This window comes from Mercenaria mercenaria, chromosome 3 (assembly GCF_021730395.1).
Source record: "Mercenaria mercenaria strain notata chromosome 3, MADL_Memer_1, whole genome shotgun sequence".
In the NCBI taxonomy this organism is placed as follows: Eukaryota; Metazoa; Mollusca; class Bivalvia; order Venerida; family Veneridae; genus Mercenaria; species Mercenaria mercenaria.
In genome coordinates, this window is record NC_069363.1 from 83054032 (window position 1) to 83079528 (window position 25497).

General features: G+C 32.7%; 1 protein-coding gene across 4 annotated transcripts in view; it reads left to right on the forward strand.

Moving 5' to 3' along the window:
• Positions 1-25497, forward strand: part of LOC123523393 (ATP-binding cassette sub-family C member 4-like) — a 124214-nt gene that overhangs the window by 48879 nt on the left and 49838 nt on the right. For 3 of the 4 annotated variants that reach the window (XM_053539089.1, XM_053539091.1, XM_053539092.1), the window contains exons 2-12: positions 1625-1768; positions 4770-4868; positions 7946-8056; positions 12033-12153; positions 13423-13638; positions 13938-14027; positions 17636-17799; positions 22802-22927; positions 24537-24786; positions 25031-25144; positions 25405-25494. In XM_053539089.1, coding sequence (XP_053395064.1) covers positions 4795-4868; positions 7946-8056; positions 12033-12153; positions 13423-13638; positions 13938-14027; positions 17636-17799; positions 22802-22927; positions 24537-24786; positions 25031-25144; positions 25405-25494 — 1356 coding nt within the window. In that variant the 5' untranslated portion in view covers positions 1625-1768; positions 4770-4794. The remainder of the gene's footprint in view (positions 1-1624; positions 1769-4769; positions 4869-7945; positions 8057-12032; positions 12154-13422; positions 13639-13937; positions 14028-17635; positions 17800-22801; positions 22928-24536; positions 24787-25030; positions 25145-25404; positions 25495-25497) is intronic. The other variant, XM_053539090.1, reaches the window with a different exon arrangement.

Here is a 25497-nt window from a genome sequence, read left to right on the forward strand (position 1 = left end):
CTTCTTTTATTAAGAAACATTTCAGGAACATTTTCAGAAAGCTAAAAAGGAGGAGAGAAGGACCTGTAAAATGTTTAATAAGAAGTATCATTTTTTCATTACACTTTTTTTGTGTGTAATATGCATTCATGTATACAAGTGTGACAATAAAAATCGGAAAGAAATCGGAAAATGGCTTACAAAATACGAATACGTTTAAAATGAAATCTATGTTGTTGTAAACTTTTTTGTGATTAACTTATTTTTGCCTGAAATACAAACAGTTCCTTCTGAAATTTTGATGCACAAAATGCGCGTAAAAATGGGGATAGGGGAAAATTTAAGACAATACAGTGAAAACGAAGTCGGACACCCCCCGTATTTTTTTTCGCTCATTTTACAGTAAAATAAATTTATATGATAATTTTAGTGTTTTTTTTTGTTTTTTTTTTAAATCTATGGGACAGTTTTTACACACTACTTACTCATTCCACTCGTAGACAATACTTTCGTAGAAAGATTTTCGCATGATTTTTGCTTAAAGTAAGCATTCATTCGGCGAATAGTCGGAGTACATGTTTGAAAATCACATCAACGTATAGGTTTCAACGAGCCTGTTATATTAAATGAAAAATAATTACTTTTTTAATTGAATGGACGCCCCGAAACTAAATTAATCGCCGTAAAAACGGCAACGTCACAACTATTTAGGGCTGGGCTAAAACGGGATTTTTCGACGCCATTTGCGTAAAAAGTGTGCATTTGACCTTTTAGATAATTGTACATCGGATGTGGATCAGCTTTTGCTATTATTTAAAGATGTTATCAAGGATGTAACTTGTTTTTGAAATTCCCGCTCATTACGCCTTTAAGTGAAATCTAGTTAACCCTTTGGATAAAAAGCAGTGTTATTTCTACCCCTGAATCAATTGAACAGCATGTCCAGCTAGTAAGAGCAGTAAGCTGACTTCGCGACTCTTTATTAAGTTTGATACCCAGGCGCGGGAGTGTTTTCCTTACCAATCTATCAGAACAGATTTGTGTCTGAAATAATTCGTCCTCCAGCTATATATCACGTTGAGAAGTTGTAAGTTAAATACGGAGAACAAGTCAGTACTGATGCAGAATCCATGAATATTTGTCAAATAAGCTGACCGCTTTTCCATAATCTGGCGTTTAACATACAAACGATCGAATGAGCACTCATTTCTCTAACCGTTACTGTGTCCTAGAAATAAACTGTGCCTTTATGATAACTTCAATGTGCGTCATCTGATATGGCTTATTTTCAAACGATAAATCATGTGTATAACATTATCGTCAAATACTGTGGACAAATTACTTTGGTCAATCCAAATTGATTAATGGTTCTTCGGAAAATTTTCAAAAACGGATGGCTCGAGTGAGCGAGCGAATTATGTTTTATTTTTATATTTTTTCTCAGCTTCGATTCTTTGAGCGTCGGATACATTTTTTGTAGATCGAACAGCATATTTTTCATATCATACATACTTATTTTACTATTTTAATGCCATGTTTCCAAATAATAGTACTGTATAACATACACAGGTCTACGAAAGTTATTTACAAATAGTTGTAAAAATCTAAAAATTTACTTACTTTTCTAAAATTTCTCCATGTTTAGTAGAAACTGCCTGCCAAAGACATTGTCATGCGAATACTTTTCACGACACATTTAAGAACGGTAGAAGCCAGCTAATCTATGAAATAACATTTGGTTGAAGTCCTAGTGGGAGTGTGATTTTGTCTCGACACTTCAGACCAAGACGTAAGACATAATTTTATTGTTTTAATTGAAAATTTTTAATTCGTATTAAACGTTGACATTTTAACACATTAAAAAACAAAAACATCATTGGATAAAATATACCGATTATACGCAGTTGTAACGACTTAGAGTTATAAATTTAATCAGGTGCTAATATGTGAAAATGTAAATATTTGGTGTGTCTAATTTCAAAATAGCATTAATTTTAATATCGAGCCAGCTAAATGGTCGAAATCAAAATATTCCAGAAGCTGAATTTCAACCACGTATATATTCAGGGACTGCTTCTAAAAGTTTTAAAGTCGAATATCGAGCTCGCATTGAGTGTAGAGTCAGCTCAAAAGTCATACTCAAGCTTTTGAAAAGCTGCATTTCAATGTCGTTTTGAAACTGGGATCTGCTCAAGATCATAATTAAAAGTTTAAAAAACTTGACAGATATCAAGTTTTCAAGAAGCTAAATATATTATTTCAGTATAATTAATATTGCCAACCTGTTTGAATTTTTAAAACAATCGAATTTAAAGCTGGAATTAAATGTGTAACTAACTTTTGGAACAGCTGAATTTTGATCTTGCTTTGAATTAATTTTGAGACAGCCCAGACATCAAAATTTAAAAAAAAAAAAATTTGAATATCGAACAGCTATTGAATTTAAAGCCTACTGCTGATTGACTAGGAATTCATGCTGGATTAAAGTATTGGAATTTCGATCTTCTAGTTGGCTCTGATTTCAATTTTCCTCAGAATTTGGTGTTTTCTTTTGATTTTGATTTTGATCGAGTTAGCTCGTAATTCAATGACGGCGAAATTTTCTAACTTGCCTAAAATATGCCGGTTTTAAAACTTCAATTTATTTTTTCTTACAGGCATAAATTTAATTCAAGCTCGAATTCAGCTCCATTTTTGACAAACTCGAAGTAGTTTCGAAGCTGGCTCGAGTTTAGCGCTAAGAATAAAATTTCAGTTTTGAGCTTCGAATTATATCCAAATTCGATGCGAACTCGAAATTCTTCTTTTTGAGAACTCGAGCTGTTAAGACCTGGATATTGACTGGCAACAAAATTAGATCATGGAACGTCCACTGATTTCTAAATCCGTACATTTGTTCAGTTTAGCGGGTGAAAAGAAATCATTCTTTACCATTAGAGAACTTAAATTCCGTAACAATTACGGCAAAATACAAGAATGTTCGAGTCTTGTCGAAAACGATAAAATGCCCATACCTATCTACAAAACGCTTAAAAAGACCATTTTCATTTTCACCTAAAAAAACTGAAATTAATGTGAAATAATAATTAAATGAATATAGATTACTAAGTCTTTTGCAATAATATTGAAGTGCAAATAATACATTTGTAAGCTATCTATTCTTTGTCAAACAGAAGTAATTTCAGCAAATTATCCGTATTTTATTACATAGCTCATTGTAGATAGTCATACATAAAGTATCATTTTTAACATTGAATTTTCATAAGGAGGACAATATTTTGAATAATATCACATCGTTTGGAAAGTAAAATACCTATAATTCTTCTTCCATAAATCTAAATGCGAAAAATCGACGAATCTAATTCTCCCATATGTGCAGAAAATGGGCCCACACACCAGTATCTAATTTCATAAAGCCTTCACAAATGTCTTTGAAAATATACATAAAATTACTTTAACCTTATATATAATCTTAAATTATTTACGAATGTGCATATTCGTATTTCAAAGCTCTATAATGGTTAAATTAAATCAAGTTTTTTTTTTCAAAATAGCTGTACCAAATATGTTTGTAAGCTTTAGATCCAGTTGATGACCGTCTTTCTATTTCTCCTTAACAATATATTAAGCAGATACTGCCGAACAGATTCGTCTTCATCCGTCACAAACGTTACAAAAAAGCAAAAAACCGATACATATATAGATATCAAGCCAGTACTTTTCTCGAAATCAAGCCATTCCTCGTGTTACTTTGTACAGACCCTTGTTGATCTCAAGATTTATAATACCAACTGTACTGCAAAGCTACACTCAATCTTTCATCAAATTTCAGTCAACTTTTATTTACGACGACACTATTTTTATGAATATCATCAACGAAAATATTGTCCACAAGTATTGACCTGGCACTTATTATTCCTCGTCAGTTTCGTTATTTTACGTAATGTCTGTATCCTGGAAATCTTTATATTAACTAAGATCGCCCATTTAGCTACCAATATCACGGTAACGTAGTGGTAAGCTATCTGACTTCAACGCATGTGACCATGTGTTCGAATTCATTTCAGACTGTTTTAATTGAATTTTATGTAATTACATCGATATTGCTTTTATTCTAACTTTATATTTAGTAACTTATTTCACATTTTAAATTATGATTTTTTTAGCATTAAATTTTGTTGTCTGATTTTTTTTCATCTACTAACACTAGTTTCTTGAATTGTCCGTTTAATATACAAGTAATTTGTCTTAAGATTGACATTTTAAACAACGGTTTACTGACATGTACATAGAAAATTGTTGAATTATAGTATTTTTCTTTCAATAAATAAACCATTAAATAAATGTGGCAATTTCCTATCAGATAAATAAAAAAATGTTGCAACCAGACAATGAACACGAACTTGCAACCCCTAAAGAGGCAGCTTAACGCTATTTGCATATGCCAGATGAGGTCTATTAAGGAATGTATATCATGTACCTGTTTTCAATAGTTATTTCGCAATTACGGTTTTGACAGCGAAATATAATTTGAAAAATAATTTACTTTTGTATAACAATATTTTTACCGTTGATACACAATTACTGAACTTTTGTCTATTTCCGACATTGTGTTTTTTGTTTGCTTTTGTTTTATATATAATCAGTTTTGCCCTTAAAGGTCAATATACTGTCTCAATTCATCCATTTAATTTCTAACCATTGAAAAATATATTTGATAAGATGTATTTCACTCTTCATTCCAACAATTCACTAAATATCATGTACCTAATGCATTGTTCATACATCAGATAGCAGCTGAAGATTTATACCACAATGGACGAGTCATTAAGGCATAACAACCCGACTCCTAGATTGCGAGCGAACTTTCTTTCAAAATTGCTTTACTGGTGAGTACAAATACTAGATTTCATCCACATTATAACTTTATTTGATAGATAAATATACTGATTAAATTGTGAAACGTAAAGAAATCAGTGTCAAAATATTATGAATATAGAAGAACCAATCGCTTTCAATTTTGATAATTTCCATTTATTTTATGCTAACTAATGAAATACTGTATTCTATCAGTTAAATATTTTTATATCTCATCACTCACACTGTGAAAATATGAAATCTATATTTTCACACTGTGAGAGATATAGCTCCGCCCCCTCATACAATGTGTATGAATTTTAAATTATTTGCTTAAAATAGGATGAAAATTGTAGTCGCACTTTGTTCTTTATAGTATATTTCTCGATTCAAATTATTTTACTTAATGAGAATTTCATAACGTTATGCAGCAAAAAATAAAATAAAATTGGAACTTAATGTTGTGTGCGTCTTTCTAACGTCTGACGTCATGTCTGTTTACGCGCGTCTGTTTCCCGCGCTGAGATTAAAAATTGTTGCAAAATGCACATCTCAACGTAATTGAGCATAAAATAAAAAGAACATTTGTTTGTTCTTCGTGAATATTGAATATATCTCATCTCAAAGTGAGAAACTATTCACATTTTCACTCGCGCTACGCGCTCGTGAAAATATTTGAAATTTTCTCACTTCTCAGTGAGATATATTCCATATTCATTCAAAACAAACAAATATCCTCTATGTATTATGCGTTCACCAGAAACAGCACTGTTTTATATATACAATTCTAATATGACAAGTAATGATTAATTCATCACAAACGATATTGTGTTGACGTCACGTTGACGTAATATTTAGCGCCATCTATGCATCTAGAAATAACGCTTTCAAATTTTATCAAATATTTTAGTTAATAGCATGTTTTAAACGAAATGTCACATTACACAATTGCCTTAATTAATTTGCACACATACTGACTTGGTTATTCGATTTGCAGAATAATTCGCCATCATTTTCGCCCAAATTGAACTATTCCGCAAGATTTATTACCATTTCCTGTCCTGGTGTATATAAACAAAAGAGCGTGACGACCTACCATTTGGCATCATGCACGCGCAAAGAAACTGTTCTACCATATTTCATCTAAATTTTACAATTAAAGACATATTAATTTCTATTAACCATGCAGCTTTGTTTAAATTATTATAATTAATAGTTAATATACGCGGCATAGGTCTCAAAAAAAGGAACTCTCGGGTCTGTAAATACTATGAAGACTTATATCGAGCGCGGTACCTGTCTTCTCAACATACTTTTGTTTCCGCTAAAGAAATGATCTTTTCAACATAGCTCTACTAAAATATATTTAACTGTATAAAAATTGTGAAATTGATTTATTACATTCTGCAAACAAATAGGAAATACGACCTCCATGTTCATTCGAAGTAACAGCACATAATGCATTGTAAAGTATCAATTCATATAATCATGCATTTTCACGTGGGTAAATGTTTATTTGCTATATTGGTGTTTAGCAGTATATCATCGAATCATAGAAACATACATTTGGTAAGCGAACAATATCTTTACCAACAATATTCTAACCCGGCTCTTATTTTTTGTAAAAAAAATCTGATCCCCTCAGCAGAAAATTGTCTTTCATGATGTACGAGTGAAGTGGCAATAATGAAAAGAAATAAAGAAATTCGTATATGAAATTTGCACAGAAAAGATTAGAGCGAATTGAGGTAGTGTTAGTTTGGCCACTTATTACAAATGTTTAAAAACGGAAACGAATAATAATTAAACTTTAATAAAATTATGTTTACAAAGAAAATGTTGAGAGACCAATTTCTGAGCGGGATTTGAATCTGCTTTGCATTAATCTGACAGCTCTACCTACTGCACTAGCCAGTCCTTTTACAAAACCTCTCTATCAATTTGAAACGTATTTTGTCATATAATTATATGACAAAATCAATCCGAATGTCTGACAACCAGTTTATATTAAACTCGTTTAAAGGTCAAGCCCCGAAGTCAGTTTCGAATCATAGATATAATACCATATCAGGAGTAAAAATGCAGAATGATTTTGAAGGTAAAGATAGTATGATCAAACCACTGGATAATTTTCATCAATCGCAAAGAAGAAAAAAATAATGTTTTCGTTTTAATGCCAAATCAACTGTCTTTCCTCTAGTATTTTAGAATTTTTAAAATTCCTTATTATAATTTCGATGCAAACAATTTAAAAAGGCAATGTTAGTATAAAGGAAGTGATTGAAATCACAAAACAATTCTTTATTTTCAATATTACAATTTATTTATGATTTTAAAAGGTATCAAATTACTGTTAATTATTTACGGAATATTAACTTACAACGACACCGAACCGGATTTCTAACTTTTTAAAGATAGATTCATCCGAAATCGTATCTTTAGCATTGCATCGTAAAGTCTTCTTGTAAAGTCTCGCGTGTATTTATTATGTTCTAGTAAACAAAATGGAGAATGTGTGCAAAAACATAGACATTGGCATGAAATACTGTACGGATCGATTAGCAAAATAGCCTAAACGTTAGTTAAGGTGTAGCTTCAGTTTTAATAATGCTTTAAAACAACTATGTGCTTTATTGAATTGGACATACGATGCAATATTAGTTTAAGACAAACTTTTACGTTTTTCTTCATTGGCACCGGGTGTGGCTCGAACACAGGGATTTACTGTACAAATGATTTTGAAAAAGATCGCCATTAACATTACATCAACTGCCTATATGTGCACGATATACGGAAGATTTTTTTCTGCCACCTTTACAAAAAATTAGAAACTGTGTAAGCATTATCTTTTGTACCCTGAAAATTTAATACTTCAAAAATTAATGAGAATGATTATGAACACAAGCAAATTGACCTACCATTATTTTATATTTGACTGCCCCACGACACAATGCATACTTGATAGTAATATAACTATAAAAGAATAGTACCTTGAAAGGGTTATTGAAAATATGGCTCATTTTCAAATCGTTTGTATCTCTTTCTATTCTGCATTAGAACATAACTTAATAAAAGATATATAACACGCTGCTCTACAAACGTTTTACAGGTGGATGAACCCTATCTTTAAGATAGGTAATAAAAGAAGATTAGAAGAGGATGATATGTACAATATCACTCATGACGAAGGATCCAAATACCTTGGAGATGAACTGGAAAGGTGTGGATTACATAATTTTATTTTGTTATTTGATTGTTAGTCTACCTGTTCCACAAAATGAACTCAGTAAACGAGGCATACTAGGTAGAAATACTTCCCTATACTTTTCATACACTTGTCGAAGAAGGGTGTCTATGCTCATCTGATGAGGACCACACTTAAGACATCACGAATGACAGAGTAATGGTTCTTGTAAAACTAATTTATTTACAATTCTGTAGAAGTTACCTAGTTAAACGTTGGTACAGTAGTTTACAAGAAACAAATGGAAGTAAAGCAAGAGCAAAGATTCAATAGAAAGATTAACGTTCAACTGCCTGAACCTCCTTAAACTAGACCCTGATAAATTTCTATAATGAACCTGTCCATCTTCCAACTGGACAGTACCACTGTTAAAACGGGTGCTTATCAAAACGATACTGACTGAATTGCGAACAGTGCAGATCATGATCAGACTGACAAGACCTTTCAGCAATGTGTGAAGCGGATGTGTACATAAAACATACACCAAGTAAAATAAAGAAAAAACCAGCACATACCCCTTACAAATAAATAAAGAACAATGAGGCCCGACTAAAGAGGATCAAAGTCAAATATCAAAGGCGGTCTTAATAACTTAAGAAACAATTAAAGAGAGAAGTTTAGTATCTAAATGTAAAGTGACCTGAATAGGACACAAAAGATGTATCTGAACGAATGTCGGATCATAACAACATCTATTTTATACCATTATAATTCTGTAAAAAATTCGGCTTGTATTTCATAAGTAAATATGAACAGGCATAAAAAAATCCGTATTGTACCTTACGTATTGTACGTTGCCGGACTACTTTCATCAATATGCATGACCTGACACAGTTCTATAAATAGCGCACATAAAAAAATCACTAAGTTCCTTTTTCAACATCGATAAAATTTAGATTGGAGATTTCGTTCAATAACAAAACAAACAAAAAGATAGTGGTATATAATAAAAGGGTCATTTTAACAATATCTAGATCTGGAATTTTGATTCGGTTCTCGTGGATTTTGCAAGTTCGGATCACTCGGCGGGCGCTTGTGCGCCCTCGTAAGATCCGATCTCGCAAAAATCCACTCGAGCCGAATACAGCAAATAAAATATAAAAATTGTCATTTATAAATAACATCTCAATAAATGTCAAATTGCAATCTATTTCATCACAAAAGTGTTTTATAATAGATTACTATTTCAAACTTACTCTGGGTAACTTACGGTAAAAGTCAGCACCTTTTGATTGTGGTAGTTCTGCTGAAGGAGTTAATTGGTAAAGTATCCATTGCATTTACCGAAGTCCTAAATATGACTGTAAATGGCTAATAACAATTTTAAGCACTTCGTTGCCGTTATATATGTATGAATTAAAGCATGAATATCTTAATATAGTATATGCCATATATTTTAACGTATACGGACAACACAGGCGTGCATGCTAGAATTACCACACCAGTCATGCTGGATAAAACAAGTGGACCATAATGGATCTATGTCGCTTACTAGGCTCATTTTTAACCCCAGTTGCAAGATTTGAACAAACTTGATAAAGAACCGCTACACCATGGTTTAAGGCAAGAAGATTTTAAAATATGTTCCTATGTAAGTCTGGGTAAAAGAAGTAACCCAAAGACGGGGCTAGTTTTTCCACAGGCGCATGATCTGAATAAACTTGATAGACGGCCACTTGACAGTCCTACATACCAGGGCCTTGAAGCTTTAGACAAGAAATATTTTTATTGTTTTTGTGCAATTAAAATATTTGCCCTTGTCTTTCCGTCCGTCCGTCCGAATTTGTGTAGTGCTCAAAAGTATTTGACACAGAGTCACAAGATTGTCGTTCAGCACGTAAAGTTGTGCACCAGATGTTTTCATTTGGATTTAACACAGCCGTACTAGAGGTATGGCCTTTTACTTGGTCAAACAAACGCAGAAAATGGGCCTATAATTTTATGTCGCATGTATCTCAAAAGTATTTGACATTGGATTATAAAATATTTTTCATGTTTCAATATTATATAGCGTGTGAATCGGTAGAACAGGGTTTTACTTGAAATTACATTCAACGAGACCAGAGTTATGGCTCTTGACTTAGTAAAAAATATATATAAAAGGGCATAAAAGTTTGTGTCGCACAACTCTTAAAAAACGTATTTGACCTAAGATCATGAAGCATATTTGGAATATTATTCAACACTTCAAGTTGTGCACCTGTGTTTTTGTTTGGGATTTCTGTCGGTCAGACCAGAGTTATGTCCCTTGATTAAGTAAAATAATATGCTTAAAGGGCTAACAAGTTTGTCAATGACTTAGTAAAAATACACATAAAATGCTTATTATTTTGTGTTTCATAGATCTTAAATATATAAAACCTATAGTCGTGAAACAATGTAAGAATATTATTCAGCATATGAATTTGTGCACCCACGTTTTATTTTGGATTTCACTCTGCACGACCTGAGTTATGGCCCTTGATTAGTCAAAATATGCATTAAGGGTATAGAAGTTTGCGACTTATGTATCTCAAAAATGTATTCGACCTAGTGTAATAAAACATTAGGGGATTGTTATATATCATGTGAAGTTATGCACCGGTGTTCTGTCTGAAATTTTACTTAGCCAGAAAGAGTTAATGTCCTTGACTAAGTGAAAAACATATATAAAGTGCTTAAAAGTTTATGTTGCATATATCTCAAAAATATTCCACATTGAGTCATAAAATCATGTTCAGTGACAGGAATTGAGGGAAACAGTGCCCTAAAGGCACTCAGTTAGTTCTAACATAAGTCTGTGTGAAACAATTGATCCAAGCTCGGTGCCAGTTTTAACGCCAAAGGCAAGATTTGAACAAACTCTGTAAAGGACCGCTGAGCAAAGCTACATGTCGTCTTCTAACTTAATGCTTGCATTTTAAGCCATCATGATTTTATGGTAAATTATTCCTATGCAAGTCTATGTAAAAGAGCAAACCCCGTTGTGGGACCAGTTTTACTCCAGGGGTATGATTTATACAACTTCACAATGTTACGTACCAGAAATCGTAGCTCAGGGCATAACGGTAATAGACAAGAAGATTTTTGTAAAGATTTTTCTATATAAGTCTACGAAAAAGAAGTTAACCCCAGGGCGGAGCTAAATTTGACCTCTTGGTACATGCATCTAAGCTTTTGGCGGCCTTGACGTTTTAGACAGAAAGGTTTTTAAGTTTATCTTATGTATGTCTTTGTAAAACTGGAGGCCAATTTTAAACCCATTGGCTTGATTTGCTTTACCTTGGTACAGGACCATTAGACAGTGCTACATCATAAATGTCTAAGCTCTGTGCCTCATTTCCTTTTTACCATGGCAACCAGAAGTATGCATGGCATGGAATTCTTTGAACAATTTTAGTAGAGAACCACTAAAGAAACACTTCCGTGAAGTTTGGTTGTTAGAAGCAACTGTGGACAACGGACGGACGACGGACATCAAAATATCCCAAAAGCTCACATAAGAAATACGTGGTCAGGTGAGCTTAAAATCAAAACTTTTGTAGTTGCACTTTGCTCCTTAACGTATATTTCTCGATTCTGAAAAAGTATGAACGAAAGCATAACGTTACAACACAGATAGTAGAACTAAAATTGAAACGGAACTCTTTGTTATTGTTCACCTTACAGACTTTAATATTCCGCGCTAAGTTATATTGTCTCCTTTGGCTAATAAAACCTATTAACTTGTAAAATGATATCTTGCGTAAAAATATGCAATAAATAAGATTAATAATGAAATTCAACAGTCATATGTATTAAGCTGTTATTATTGTGTGAAAATTCATACTGTATACATGATTGCCTGATATACATTTTTTTCCGTGCCATAAAAACTATTATATAAGAAAAAGAAACATATCGCATCCTACACTTATTTGTATGTTTTATTTAAAATAAATCGTAAAACCATTTTAGCATTTTATATTTGTAGAGAATGGCAAAAGGAAACGCAAAAATACCAAGATTCCGGAAAGAACCCTAGCCTAATCAAACCATTGTTTAGGATATTTGGATATACTTATATCCTGTATGGAATTCTGCTCCTTTTTGAGGTAATTCATGTTTATATTTTTTCCTTGTCATATGTTTTGTACGGCTATTGTTTTGTGTATCGTCTGACTAGTTAACTAAGGGAGTTTGAAGCTGATAAAAGCATGTAATAATGTTTGTACGAAGATCTTTTGGATAGTATAGAACGCAACCAAGCAAAATAATAGTAGACACGGTTTGAATGAGTCTGTTCTTACAAGATGATGACATGTGCAACACCTCGCATGCCCCAAGCGCTAGCTTAAAGCTTAAGCGGAACTTTATTATAGTAACAATGAATGGACATCATAAATTTATGATTGTTGAAATGAGTGCCACTTGTCCCTGTATTGCTGTACTACTGATAGGGGCGACATGGGCGTAATCACTGATTTATTTACCTCTCATTTACAAATTATATTAAACTAATATTTAGTTGCGTTCTTTGCTTCCAAAAGATCTTCATATAGATTTAGAACAGCTTTATTAGTATAATATAATAAGTAGAAAATGAGAAACCTTATTTTTTGGAGTCATTTTATCAGTGTCGTCGCGATAAAAGTCGTTAGCGTCAATATTTTGTATCATTATCTAGTGCAAACAGTCGAGTAACCGCTACTGTGTTTAGGTAAACATTCTTATATACTTATATCTGTTAAAACACGCTTACGCTAAAATGATGTGACGCTTACATGCGATGACGTCAATCTTTTTGTTGCTACTAAGAAAAAGCGCTAATATGTTTTATTTACTGTTTTTGAGTAAAAGCACATTAGAATCGAAATAATGTAAAGCAAAATCGTGTTTTACTTAAATTAATATACTTAAAATCGGTTATACGTCGCAAGAATTATTCCGCGGACGTATAACCTCTTTCCGCGGTTCTTCTATATATATTTTTTACATAAACAACTAATCAAACTACAATAAAATTCCTAACATGGTTTTTAGGCCTCCTTAACCTATATTGACACTCGAGCTACGCCCTTGTGGTAATATAGGTCTAGTCTCACTAATAACCATTTAAGGCCAACCATATTGTCGTTGAATAAATGTTAAATGATATTCTCCCGGGCTGGAGTGACTGTAAAAGGACCATAACAGATAATTCGACAATACAGTATGGGAAGTTTTCAAAGGTTTTCCTTTATTCTAATATCAGTGACTCGGAAACTGCTGAGGGTTACACTTTCTCTGTCAGTAGGCTTTAACATAGAAATACGTATTTTAAGTGATAATTGAACTGTTCTACAAAAATGCAAACCCCTACTTGTTTCTTTTTCGTCTTTCAGGAAGTCACGATAATTATTCAGCCAATACTGCTCAGTGGACTGATACGATATTTTACGACAGACTCGCCTGTGTCCAAAGCAGAAAGTTATATGTATGCTGGAGGTGTTGGGTTTTGTGCTTTTATTCTGGCTTTCACACATCATCCCTATTACCTTGGCGTTCAGATGATAGCAGTGAGGATGAAAATAGCATGTTCCTCGCTTATTTACAAAAAGGTTATATCACGATGCTCATGGAACATTAAATACGTATCATTTGTTGGCAAAATGCTGATAGTTTTCTTAGCGCACAATGTAAACACATTTAATTTCATGTTGTAGACTTTTTTGCAGTAATTTTCAGATTAAATCTGTGAGAGGGGTGAAAGTGATTTAAGGCTATCATTTTATTTGCACTAAGACCTCTTTCGCTCTTTTTCTAGTGAAATGTTTTTTGTTCTGTCATGTCGGCCTATTTCTGCTTTTGTTTTTCAAGTTTGCAAACCTGATATTTATGTACTTGTCTTGCCTTACAGTCGCTGAGGTTAAGCAGTGAAGGTCGCAGACAGACAACTACAGGACAGATTGTCAATCTTCTTGCAAATGACGTTACAACTTTCAATCAGGTACTACTTTTACATCAATTGGACCGATTTAGTATTAGATCAAAATTAAAAATTGAAGTAATTGTTTGAATGCATTTAAATGTCAGTTATGTTGATTTTTCATATTCAAACAATCAGTAAAAGCTACGAGTATAATTTATGGTAAAAATATTATTCGGGAGCATAGAATGTATCTAAGGAAACAACAGTAGACTCGATTCGATAGAGTCTGTTCATAAGATAGTACTACATGTAAATATGCATCCGTCCTCACCCCATCCGCTCCCGATCCTCCCGAACAAATTTATAGGCTCCATGATCCATGAGTACCTTAAAACATAATAACACTGCGTCAAACATGGAATGACCTTTTCTCGGCTGCCACATGGTAATTTTTAATTTTTGTTGCGACAGATAAGTTTAGGATGATACTTTAGATGCATAGAGCTCCGCCAAGACTGTTGGTAGCGGAATCAAAGTAACTGAGTCTGTGTGTATGAGTTAGCGAAATGTGCAACACAACTCACGTCTCAAGACATATTGAATGGATGCCTTGATTATAAAGGACCAAAATCATAAAATCACAAGAACATGCAAATAAATTAGAACACATATCAAATTCAAAAAGAAATAATTTTGCTGCTGAAATTTATTCTTTCGTCACTGTTGATTTTCCTACTATTTACATTATGTAAATAAATTAATTTTTGCAATGTTGTATACGCTTTAGGTTATAAATTTCTGAAACGTTGCACTCGACAGACTTTATTGAAATAGGTTGAACCGTCGAGCCACAACTAAAAGAGCGTTAAAATGCATTTATTTCATATGACAAACAAATGTGACAAGTCAGTCGTTGTATCCTCTGGAACATAGCGACAAATGGGTCAAATAATTTTATGAGAATTAAAATGCAATGGCTTTATGCAGTTTTATTGTCAGGTGGGTCCCAATAATTTGTACATATCTCTTTATAGCAATAATCTAGATGAGAAAAAAAATCCCGTTTGTTTCGGAATCAAAGACAACGGTTAAACACGTCTTACCGTCTTAACTATTTTTGAAATAATTTCATCTGGCATGAAATTCAAAACAGATCATATATTTCAGCTACCATTGTTAAAATGTAAACATGACAGACATTCTTCAGAAAATTTTGACACAGTCCAAACGACATTGTTTTTTAAGTTTGCAATTCACGTAATATAACTAGACAGATATTGGTTTCATAGAAGGCAACAATGCACCATTACTAAGTTTAGTTCAATAACATGTGAAAAAAGGCACTGTAGTGCAATGGCAACAAAATTTTATGACATTTTATGAATGATTTTTCTTTTAAGTAGTGTAACACTGGAAAATATTCAAGATGACTTAAGATGATCCTATAGACCTTTACACGGATATATATTGATAATTCATCATAGGTATGTGTATTGGTCGAAGCGACTGATTCTCAAACATAAAACACTAGATATATCGATAATGAAAACATAAGTTTGTATATCTGTCAAAACAACTGATACTCAAACATATAGCACAAGAAATATCGATAATGCAAAATAAGTTTGTATATCTGTCAAAACAACTGATACTCAAATATAGAGCACATATTGTACCGATAATGCATAATAAGTCTGTATATCTGTCAGTACAACTGATACTCAAACATAGAGCACAAGATATATTGATAATGCAAAATAAGTTTGTATATCTGTCAAAATAAGTTATACACAAACACAGAGCACAAGATATATTGATAATGCAAAATAAGTTTGTATATCTGTCAAAATAAGTTATACACAAACATGGACACAAGATATATTGATAATGCATAATAGATTTGTATATCTGTCAATACAACTGATACTCTATCATAGAGCACAAGATATATCGATAATGCATAATAGATTTGTATATCTGTCAATACCACTGATACTCAAACATAGAGCACAAGATATATTGATAATGCATAATAGATTTGTATATCTGTCAATACAACTGATACTCAAACATAGAGCACAAGATATATTGATAATGCATAATAGATTTGAATATCTGTCAATGCAACTGATACTCAAACATAGAGCACAAGATATATTGATAATGCATAATAGATTTGTATATCTGTCAAAACAACTGGTACTCAAACATAGAACAAAAGGTACATCAAACGGCTGATTCTTTTTGTTTGTTTGTTTGTTTTTGGTTTAGCTCAACAGTATTTCAGTTATGAAATAGCGGGCCGATTGATTTTCTAACACGCAATACAAAATATATAGATAATGCATCGTAGGTATGTATATCTTTTAAAATATCTGCTGCTCAAACATAGAGCACAAAGAATATCGATAATTCGCCATAAACATATGCATTTGTCGGAACAACTGATTCTCAAACATACAGCACACAGTATCTGGAAACAATGCAAACAAGCGCTTTACCCTGAAATGTGCATAAATGTGTAAAGTTTTATCTAACATTACCACAGGAGATGTGATTGTTCCATATATATCGTTTTTGGAAGTATATGTATATCTCTGTGCTTTGCTGATAGAAGAAGATTTTTTTTTTATTTTGGAATTTGCATGCGTATTTTACAATTCATTACATAAATCAAATATTTCTTCTCCATGTGTTGAACTCTTGTTATTTAAACTTTGCGTTTTTTTATCTCTTAATATTAGTTTCATGATTCCAGTTTTCATACATCCTAAGTTGTGATAAAAATCAACTACAAAGAATTTTTACAATAATTTTATGTCGGGCCACATAGCACGTTTTCAACGGGCAACGTTGGTTAAAATACGAGAACAAGTATCACATATGACTACATGAAGTATGTTAATCGAATGTCATGGCTTATACAACAAATTCACGCATTTAAAGAATAAACCCTTAAATCTATGTTTTATTTTTAGCTGATGACAACATCAATGTTAATATGCACGAAGGTGACCATAAAATATTACACTTGACTTACTATCGTCATTATTTCTGGTGCCCATTCTACCTTTATTGATGACAGAATCTGCTTAAACATGATACAGGAGTAACGGGTGTTGCAAATTAATCACTTCTTATGAATAAGCAAATTAAACCAATTCCCAAACTTTGAGAATTTGTTAGTAGTTTTCATTCGTGTATGAATACGTTGGTGTGTTAAAAACGATCATATGCCCACGGAACACGACTACAGTATATACATATCATGGCCACATGTACATCCCTAAATCTGGTTATCAAATCTTATATTTACAGTTTTGTTTTCAATGTCATTCACATTGTTTTTTCTTGATCAAGTTTTTCGTACTGCCGCATTTGTGAAAACAAGTCATCTACAAGCAACTTTTCGAAATGATTTTAATGTCGTGTCATATCGCATGCTTTCCAAAGTCAACGTTCGGTAAAATACAAGAATCATATATGAATTCGCGAAGTATGTACACACATTTGGAGCGATCTTCCTCTGGAACATCCTACCTTAAGGTCCTACCTCGTGTTAGTTTCACTGAACAAAACGCATTCGGACAGTTAGGACACCTATATGATTATTTAAAGCAACATGACTGAATTGTACAATATATCCATTTAACGATTAAACCCTTAAAAATATGTTTTATTTTTAGCTGATGACGAGGTTACACTTTGCTTGGATCGGTCCAGGTGAGGTCATTGCAGTCTTGGTAATATTATGGCTTCAAATAGGTCCACCGGCGATAGCTGGATTTCTGATGATAATTTTGATGGCTCCTCTTTTGCAATTGACTGGAAAGCTGATATCGAAGTACAGGTCTGTTTTAGCGATATATAACTTAATAGAAAGTTTCTATTACACCGAGCTTGCTTACTTGTACGATGTTTAGTGATGTTAAAAAAGACAAAAGTTATATGAATGTTAGACAGAGAGGTTGTTTTATTATATATGTTGTTAAATAAAATTAAACAATGATAAGCCGTATAGTCTAGTAATGGTTTTATAGAAAAAGGGAAATACTAACTGTAAATAAACATTATGAGTAGCAAATGCGTTTATTTCGATCAGTTAAGATGATTATAATAGGCATAACCCTATTTTTCATACCATGTTTCGCACCGACTAGTTACAGAACTGCATGAAAATATATTGCAGGACTTGACCTAAACAGAAATTTTATAGACTATGCACGACCTTTTTTTATCAATTTGCAATGTCGCGTGTGCGTCGCCGATGTATCCACAATGTATTTCTAAGTTTAAAACAGGTAAAGTGACACGGTCATATATTTTTAAAAACATGATTTTAGCAAAGTGGCCTTGTGGATCCAGTTGCTGGTTTAAGCAGTATTTATTTTATATTTTACATACAATCAGTATAATCGCAATTGTTACAAAGATTGTGCAGCAAAGTGTCTAACGTCCGCGCTACCATCCAATTACGCTTCGAGGCAGCAGTAAATTGTTCCACTTTTATAAATATAAGTGTCTTTTGGTCATCGGTTAGATGGTCATTTCCAAAACGTAATTTGTTAAATAACTACCATGGGCAGGATAATAAGTAATGATTATTAGTTTCCATTTTAGCACAAATACAAAAAGTGAGTAAATTATGACTGACTTTCCCATAAGGCCACAAGGGAAATACGCGTATGAAATGTTTCCGGAAAGGTAATAAGCAGGTGGTTTTGTAAAACCAGAGATGAGACGACTTTTAGATATACCTAAAGGTGGACATTCATTTAAGGAATTTAAGGAGTTTAATGTACTACTAAGAGAAAAAAATGATTCTTTATACATGCCTATAATTATGTGCCATTTTGATCACTTCTGTTTTTTCGAAATCATATTTTTAGACCGACCTATCCCTGTATTCGAGTCCATCGCTTTTTAGTAAGTCTGTTTTGCTTTCGTGGAAGTTTTTGGATATTGTTTTTGAAGTTTTGTAACGTACAAATATTTTAGCAGTGTCAATAACAACATTAATACATATTTAGGACGGTTCGTTCTAGATTATCACTAAGAGTCCCAGATAAAACTTAACAACATTGATCTATAATTATCATTATTGCCTTGGCTGTATGTGCAATTTTCTTTTCATTTTCTTGATATTGTGAAACTTAAATAACAGGGAAATAAAATCTAGCAACATCAGGTATTAATGGTCCGTTAAAAACTGTCTGATACGCTATTTCTATTTTTATTAGCTCGTCTGATTTTTGAAAATAAATTTAGGAGGTATTGTCGTCACTTGTCGTCGGCGTTGGGTAAAAGTTTTGTTTAGGTCTACCTTTTCTCAAACACTATAAAAGCTACAGCTTTGAAACTTTGTACACTTGTTAAACATTATAAAGGAACTATGTAGGCCAAAGAAAATAACTCTGATATGCATTTTGTCAGAATTATGGCCGTAATTGTACTTAGAAAATTTGAGATTCTTTGTAAGAAGTTTTGTTTAAGTCCGTCTTTTCTCAAAAACTATCAGAGCCTTGAAACTTTGCACACTTGTTCATCATTATTAGGGGACTATGTAGGCCAAGGCACATACCTTTGATATGCATTTCGTTAGAAATATGGCCATTTTTGTACTAAAAAAATGAGTTTACCTTTTGTTTAGGTCACCTTTTCTAAAATAAAAACCCATCAGAGCTACAACTTTGAAACATTGTACATTTGTACACTTGTTTATCATAATTAGAGAACAACGCAGGTCAAAAACCATAACTCTAACCTGCATTTTGTTAGAACTATGGCCCATTTTATACTTAGAAAATCTGAACTATAACACTTTACTTATATATTATCAAGCACATGCAGATGAACGATGACACCCGTAGGCGGTTATCTTGTACGCAATCTATAGCTGAACTGGAATTTTCACTGGTTTGTTGGTTCGGCAATTAATTGTTCAAAATTGTATGAAGCGATTAAATTGTCAATTTTACTCGAGTGAGCGTTCTAAATATGTATGCTGTAGTCTCCCGTTATTATATAATATTTTGTAGATTTGTGTTATAAACCCTATCGGAACCTTCTTCGACCAGACACCAGTATTCATTGTTGGTTTAAGGGGGTTGATAGAAATCGCCTATTCACAACTTATGAAGCTCAATATTGGTATCCAGAGAGCTACTACCCATTTATGAGGAGCTCGTGCAAGGATGAGTTTTGCAAAAAATAATTTTTAGGACTCCTCAGTTCTGCATATTCGATCATTTCTAAAAGGCAATGCAAAATTAGGAGTTTTCCAATCTTTATTATCGTATTAAAGTGTTAACCAAGTTTCAGAGAAAATAAAACTGTCGTATAAATGTGCGGAACCTGAGTGATAATATATTTCGGAAACGAACTTATTGTCTTTTTATGTTGTGCTAATTTCTGTTTATTAAATGTTTACATTTTCATATGAAACTGATGCTATATGGTAAAATTCGGACATATTTAGGCTTCCTTGTTACATATAATGCATCCGCTAAATAACCATGGTCACTTATTCGCAGTGATATCAGGTATGTGAAACCAACACGACACCATTTTGTCTTTAAAGACTAAATATGCATTTTAATTTTGTCTTTTAAGACAAAAATTGCATTTAAATATTTTAAATTATATATATTAAAAATAATTGATCCGCGGCTAACAGTTAAGTGTGCATATCTAAATAATATTTCGGATTTATGCCGTCAGTTCATTAAATGACTGGAAGCTTGCTTTCTTTACCAAACAAACACACGCTGAAGGTCAGCACAAAACACGTAAACAGCAGAGGAATAACTGAAGGCCTAGGTAAAGCGGAATTAAATATTATTAAGGATTCAATAGAAATAGCTAGGAAATTTTGACCTAGGAGTTGCACTGGGTACCAGTAGTTCTAAAGGCAATAAAGGGAGGTAATCAAAGAATATACTTCAAGGGAGATATATTTTTCTGGGAAAAAAAAGCGCAGTGTGAAAGATATACAGAAATATCTCACTCACATTGGTCGGCATATGTATTTCACCAGTTGGTATAAAATAAAATGGACTATAAGACGTGAAAATTAATTAGTCGAACGAATAACTAAAACAGATCATACTGGATGCACGGGTAGACTTGCATGGACCTAAAATCATTAACTTACCACAAAAGATGTGTTGGCCTGTAAAAGTTGAACAAGTATTTAAGAACAATTTATCAAATAGGCCTAACTTGCTTCCTTTTTCGTAACAATTAAATTGATTCTATTTACAATTATGATTAACTGATGATAGTGTAGGAGTGGATGTCTTTTATGGTGTCTGAAATGTATATTTATAATTTCAAATGCAGCAGGCGGCCCTCTTTGAAACTTTCGATTGTGTCTAGCTCATTTTTTTTATTTTCATTTTATGTCTTCATCTTGTCATTACCTTTTATCTTCTGGTGTTTGTCAATTTATTTTTATAGCAAATAAGTTGACGAGCGTCATCTATAGGTCATATGACAATAGCAACGTGTTTACTTTTACTCTACCGCGTTTCAGTATGTATCACTTCGCATTCTATCGAAATCGGCATGTTCCTGTCGCATGCTAGGTAAAATGGCGGCGAAAGAATTCAATGACTCGAAAAGAAATTGAAAGAAGCGAAAAATAGTAAATTCAGCGGGTTGTATTTAACAACTGTAGTTTTCTTATATAAAAGTTAACAACCATTTTTCGTTTTGTTTTTCTAAAGTAGCGATATAGTTCCTTATTGAAATATAAGTATATGAAAATCTGATATGCTAGAAAATGTAAAAAAAAAAAAAACGTTATAAATGAAGTGGATTTGTTATGAAATATAAGGCAGCCGGATTTAGTGCTGTTCAGCATAAAATCCGTATCATACGTTTTACAATAGAATTGTTGTTCATTCATCTATTTGTTGATGCATGTGTTTGCAAATAAACCCTGTTGAGTGTATAACGAATATTTTAAAGAAAAACAGTCAACATATAATTTGAACAAATATCTATTTATTATTTGTTACATTTCATGTTTAACATGACTTTTATAATCGACTTATGTGTGACTGAAGTGCTTTCTTTTTCACCACTTTCAAAATGAAACGTGGTTTTGTGAGTGTTACATAATACCTGTTGAATCCGTAGGACTTACTTACCTCGCCCGTTACCAACGTATCCCGAGAATGGTGCAGATTTTGACTTATGGAACTCAGAGCTTCGTTCGCAATACATTTTGCTGCTACTTGTTTCATCCCATATTATCAAATGAACTATGTAAATAAAGCTTAGACCCCAAGAAATAAACATGCGTTAACAGTGTTCTAGCATTAAACTTGGAGACAGTTAAAACAATATGCTGCTGATAAGCCTCAAATGACCTCAAGAAATAAACATATGTTAGTTTTCTAGCTTTAAACGTGTAAAAAGATAATACAATATGCTATTGAAAAGCCTCAATAGACCCTAAGAAATAAACATGTGTTAACAGTTTTCTAGCACTAAACGTGTAAAAAGTTAAAACAATATGAATGCTACTGATAAGCCAAAAAGACTCCAAGAATTGAACATGCGTTTGTTAACAGTTTTCTAGCACTAAACTTGTTAAAAGTCAAAACAATATACTGCTAATAAGGCTCAATAAATACTCCTTAAATGCAGGGGTAACATCAACGTTGTTATTGAAGCCATTTATTTTCATTTCTTTTTTCAATCATTCAACCTCTCATTTTAACACACATTTAACACACTTATACAACACCGTGAGAACAGAAAACAATAGCTTTTTTTGCTAGAATATTATATAACGCCTTTTTCGTGTACGATAATGTTGATATTTTTTTGTATTTGTGTTTCAGGAAAACTTCATCTGAATATAGAGATAAATGTATTCATTTGGTAACAGAGATCGTAGTGGCAATACGTGTCATAAAATTGTACTGTTGGGAAAAACCGCTTGGAGATCTACTAAGAAACGAAAGAAAGTAAATGGCCTAAAAGGATGAGCAAATCAATACCGTTTGTTTTTAGCTCACCTAAGCCAAATGCTCAAGGTGCGCTTTTGTGACCGCTCGATATACGTCGTCCGTCGTGCGTCGTGTGTCAACAATTTCTAAAAATAACTTCTTCTTCAAAATCACTTGGCAGATTTACACCAAACTTCTTGGGTGGTCCCCTTTCAAAATTGCCCAAAAAATTGAAATCCATGCAGAACTCTGGTTGCTATGGCAACAGAAAGGAAAAACTTTAAAACTCGTCTTGTCCAAAACCACAGGTCATAGGGCTTTTTTTATATTTCGTATGTAGTATTATCTTATGGTTATCTACAAAGATTGTACAAATTTTCCCCCAGGGTCAAATATGGCCACGCCCTTGGGTTCACATGGTTAATATAGACTTATATAGGGAAAAAATGAAAATCTTCTTGTCGATAAACACAGAGCCTAGGACTTTGATATTTGGCACGTAACATCATCTAGTAGTCCTCTACCAGTATTATTCCAATTACAGTCAAACTCGCTTTATACGAACTCTTCGGGACCTGAGAAATATGTTCTTATCAAACGAAATTCGTATTAACGAATGTATGACTCCCGGATAATTTGCCCGAGCAAGTTGGGCAGTATCACCGGTATTACCGGTGAATAGCTTCCGATAAATGAAAATACAGTAGTGAATAGATGTTCATTGGTAGTTTTAAACTGATTAAGTTAATTTATTTAGATTACAATGAAATAACTCAACAAAAGTCATACTTAAACAAGTAAAAATATATGAAAAATAAATTTTAATGTACAAATGTATTGAAACTTTATTAACCATCAAGTGTTTATAGCACATATAGATACATAGAAAAAATCGTATGAAGCGAGTTCGCTATAACCGAGATAATTTTACAAAGGAAATAGAAGGACTCGGCCGGGGAATCCGGATTTTGTTCGTTATATCCGAAAATTCGTATCAAGCGAGTTCATATTAAGTGGACTCGACTGTATGCCCCTGGGGTGAAAAGAGGCCCATCCTGGTTTTTTTTACATAGACTTACAAAGGAAACAACTTAAAAAAATCTTCTTGTCTTAAACAACAACACATAGGGCTTTGACATTTAGTATGTAGCATTTCCTGGTAGTTTTCTACCAAGATTGTTCAAATAATTGCGCATATTACTCAGGTGAGCAATCCAGGGTCATCATGACCCTCTTGTTTATACTACAATTATATTTAATAAAGTGTATGAGAATATCAGTTATATTTATAAATTTAACGTTTTGTTGGAAAAAATGGGATAGAAGCAACTGTACACCTGTGTAATTGTTAAAGGAATAATCAGTGTGTGTGATAGAATATACTACTAGAAATGTTAAAATGTGACAAATGCAGAATTTTACCATTTATTTTTCCTAGCAGTAAAAAATAATAATAATGAAATAGAATCATTTGATGTCCGATAAGAAAGACAGTTTTGACACACAGCCTTACAAAATACATAAATTATTCAATATTTGTATGCGGAAATATTTGTATCAACATTAATTTTATTATTACATGAAATGATGTCATCTCCTAATAAATATTTGAAGTTTATCTTATTAGGCTTGAAGTTGACGAGCAAAGAAAGCTATTACATATACACATAGTACAAGAAACTTTGAAATTAGTTTCAAAATTACTTTTCCTCTTACCTGTGGTAGTATGGATGATGTTGGCTTCGATAGACCTCCGTGCTTCTTCTATTTTTTTGGCCATTCGCATTTGTGAACACGTTGGATTTACTGTCATGCGAAGAATGGTGCGCGCTTACACGTTGACGGTTCAAACAAAAGTCAGCCTAAGTCGCATCCAGGTAAGTAACGTTATAATTAAAATGTTAAAATGTGAGGTTAAAATGAATGGCAAACAAACATTGTTGATATTTATTGATACACTTGTTTTATTTTCTGATATATTTGATACACAATTGCTATTTTCTACAATAGCTTAAGCATGGAAGGAATTGATAAAACAAACATCTGTCTGAACTTTTTTTTAGGCGGGCATGTTTTTTTTATATATATTTTCTGTTTAAATTGATCTGCAAATTATTTCAGGAATTTCTGCTCCTTGACGAAAAAAATGGCGGAACGAAATCAATGCCAGTTCATAACCGTCAAGCGGAAACATGTTATGTTAATTTCAATATCAAAAGTGCAAAATTGGAACGAGTAAGTTATTTTTAAAACCGGGTGTGGTTTATTTTTTGCTTTTCATTCATTTATATGTTTCCAAAGTATTTTCGTTTTTATTTTATTTACTACCGATGATAAAGACAATTTCAAGACACAGTTAATCAAAGTATATTATTTGCTGTTGCTGATGTTGATGCTGAAATTGTGGTTTTGATGAAATGGTTTTTAAATATGTTTCTATCATAGAATGCAATGTTTTGTTATGTAGCAAGTTTGCTTTTGCTGTTCTTTTCCAGGATTGTGATCGGTTGACTTTAAAGGACGTTTCGGCCAGTGTAAGAACCGGGAAATTGTTAACTATCATCGGTCCAGTCGGTGCTGGAAAGGTA